This window comes from Arvicanthis niloticus, chromosome 26 (genome assembly GCF_011762505.2).
Source record: "Arvicanthis niloticus isolate mArvNil1 chromosome 26, mArvNil1.pat.X, whole genome shotgun sequence".
Classification (NCBI taxonomy): Eukaryota; Metazoa; Chordata; class Mammalia; order Rodentia; family Muridae; genus Arvicanthis; species Arvicanthis niloticus.
Window position 1 is genome coordinate 7,114,758 of NC_133434.1, and position 2,539 is coordinate 7,117,296.

Below are 2,539 nucleotides of genomic sequence, written 5' to 3' on the forward strand. Positions count from 1 at the left end.
TGGTAAATTTGAACCACATATTTTATATTCTCGAGAAGAATTCTACACTGATAAAACTGATCATTTTTATGAGTGTGTTTTACAACTATACATAAACAAGGGTGAGAGAGATCTGTAGTTTTCTAGTTACAAAGTGGGAAATCTGGATTTAACTATATATTGACTTGCAATCCTCCTGTATTAGATTTTTGATGTAATTTTACTCATTGGTCTAATGATTATTACTGTAATCATAGAAAAATTGCAAATGGCAAGTGAGCATGTCCCTGGACATTAGACTTTGAGAGTTGAGAGAAATATAATGAGGAGAATGAGAAAGGAGATCAGTCACAACTCAGCCCTGAGGCTCAGGTACTCCTGCTGGGAAATTATATTATCTCTAAACATCCAACACTAGTTATCACCCTAGATGCAAACACAAGCTCAGTGAGGTCTATCCTTGAGGGCTCACCCAATGTGGCAAGAAGTCCCATAACAAAGAGAATAATTTCCTGGACTGCCGAAGAATTTTTTCAGAAGTTCTGGTCTTAGGATACTGATTTTCATTTAACTCAAGTGATGATTTAGAGATTCATAGAAGACAATGATTTTCTTTCCTTTATGTGAAAATAAAACTCTGGTGGAGTTGTCATATACAGATCATGTTCTTTATTCTTATACTACTCCTAGCATGCCAGAGGTGTGTCTATACGAATGATTATAGCCTGCTCATTATTGTTACCTTAAACTATCTTTGGACAGTGAAGACAAAGACATCATGTGTTTTAATAGCAGAGAAGGCTCTAGAAAATCAAGGTGAGCAGTAAATAGTCCTTGCGTTCTCAATTTCTCTTCAAACCTCTGTGGGTTAGCTATACATTACTCTTCTGCACTAATTCCTAGTGAAGTCTAGGAAAACCATGGGAAGTAATGTGCAGAGACATGGAGTTCTGCCTTCATTTTTTTTTCTGGATATATGGAAATAAAATGTGTGTGAGGAAAGAGGAAATGGGGCTGTCTGAGGAAACAAACAGGATCAGTAGTGCTATTGTATGCCTTGCTGGGTGTTCACCTAGCACCTAACTTAGTAAGCAGGAACTCCAGTTCTCAGTCTGCGATCAATGATGGGATACTTATTGATGACACTATATTCTTTCATATTACAGATGCAAGTCATGAAGCAAATGGTTACAGAAAGTAACTCTTCAGTGACTGAGTTCATTCTTATGGGGTTAACAGTTCAACGAGAGCTCCAGTTGCCCCTGTTTGTCCTCTTCTTATTAAACTACACAGCCACTGTGGTGGGAAACCTGAGCTTGATGAATCTCATTTGCCTGAATTCACATCTTCACACCCCCATGTACTTCTTCATCCTCAATCTGTCCTGCATTGATTTTTGTTATTCACTTGTTTGTAATCCCACAATGCTGATGGGTTTTGTTTCAGAGCACAAGACCATCTCCTATGCTGGATGCATGAGCCAGCTGTTTTTCTTTTGCTTTTTTGCTAACTCTGAATGTTATGTGCTAACAGCCATGGCCTATGATCGCTATGTGGCCATCTGTCAGCCACTCCAGTACACAACTGTCATGTCCCCTAAGATCTGCTGTCTTCTAGTATTTGGTTCTTACTTGATGGGTTTTGCTGGGGCCATGACTCACACAGGGTTTATGATCAAGCTCAGTTTTTGTAATTCAAACATCATCAACCACTACATGTGTGACATCTTCCCTCTCCTTTGGATCTCCTGTAGTAACACCTATGTGAATAAGCTTGTAAGCTCTGCTGTGGTTGGAACAATTATCATTTTGTCCAGCCTCATTATCTTAGTCTCATATGCTATGATCCTTTTCAATATCCTTCATATGTCCTCAGGTAAGGGTTGGTCCAAAGCCTTGGGCACTTGTGGGTCTCACATCATAACTGTGAGCCTCTTCTATGGATCTGGACTGCTTGCATATGTCAAGCCAAAATCGGCTGAGACTGTGGGCCAAGGGAAATTTTTCTCAGTATTTTACACTCTTGTGGTACCCATGCTGAATCCTCTCATTTACAGCCTCAGGAACAAGGATGTCAAACTTGCTGTGAAGAGAACAATGAAAAGAATCACAAGCTGAATGAACACTTGGGCTTTTATATTCCTGCCCCACTGTATTGCTCTATCTTCTCTATTTGTCTTTTTCATTACATTCTTTTGTTCTGTTTTCTTCTCCTCTTTAGAGTATGGGAAAAATTTCCACTGTAATCTCTTTCTTCCTGCTATTATGAAATGTAACTCCTGGTCTAATTTTTTCATCAGAGTTGTTTTTTTCTTCGTGATGCTCCAAGATGTTGGTTATTGCCAATATTAGATCATGACCCTGTTCCCTTGTCTTTCTTTTTTAGAAAATAAGAATGATTATGACTTGTTGTCATGTGCCTTCTCTGCAAGGAATTTCATAAACTGTGATCTTTTCTTTCTTTCTTTCTTTCTTTCTTTCTTTCTTTCTTTCTCTCTCTCTCTCTTTCTTTCTTCCTTCTTTTCTTTCTTCCTTCCTTCCTTTCTTTCTTTTCTTTTTTT

At 38.4% G+C, this 2,539-nt stretch overlaps 1 protein-coding gene across 1 annotated transcript; it reads left to right on the top strand.

Annotated features, from left to right (window-relative positions):
* The first annotated feature begins 1,142 nt into the window (after positions 1–1,142).
* On the top strand, positions 1,143–2,096 carry LOC143438808 (olfactory receptor 8C8-like). The gene has a single exon (XM_076924495.1). It carries the CDS (start codon positions 1,146–1,148, stop codon positions 2,094–2,096), a length of 951 nt encoding a protein of 316 aa, XP_076780610.1. The 5' UTR covers positions 1,143–1,145.
* The last annotated feature ends 443 nt before the right edge of the window (positions 2,097–2,539 follow it).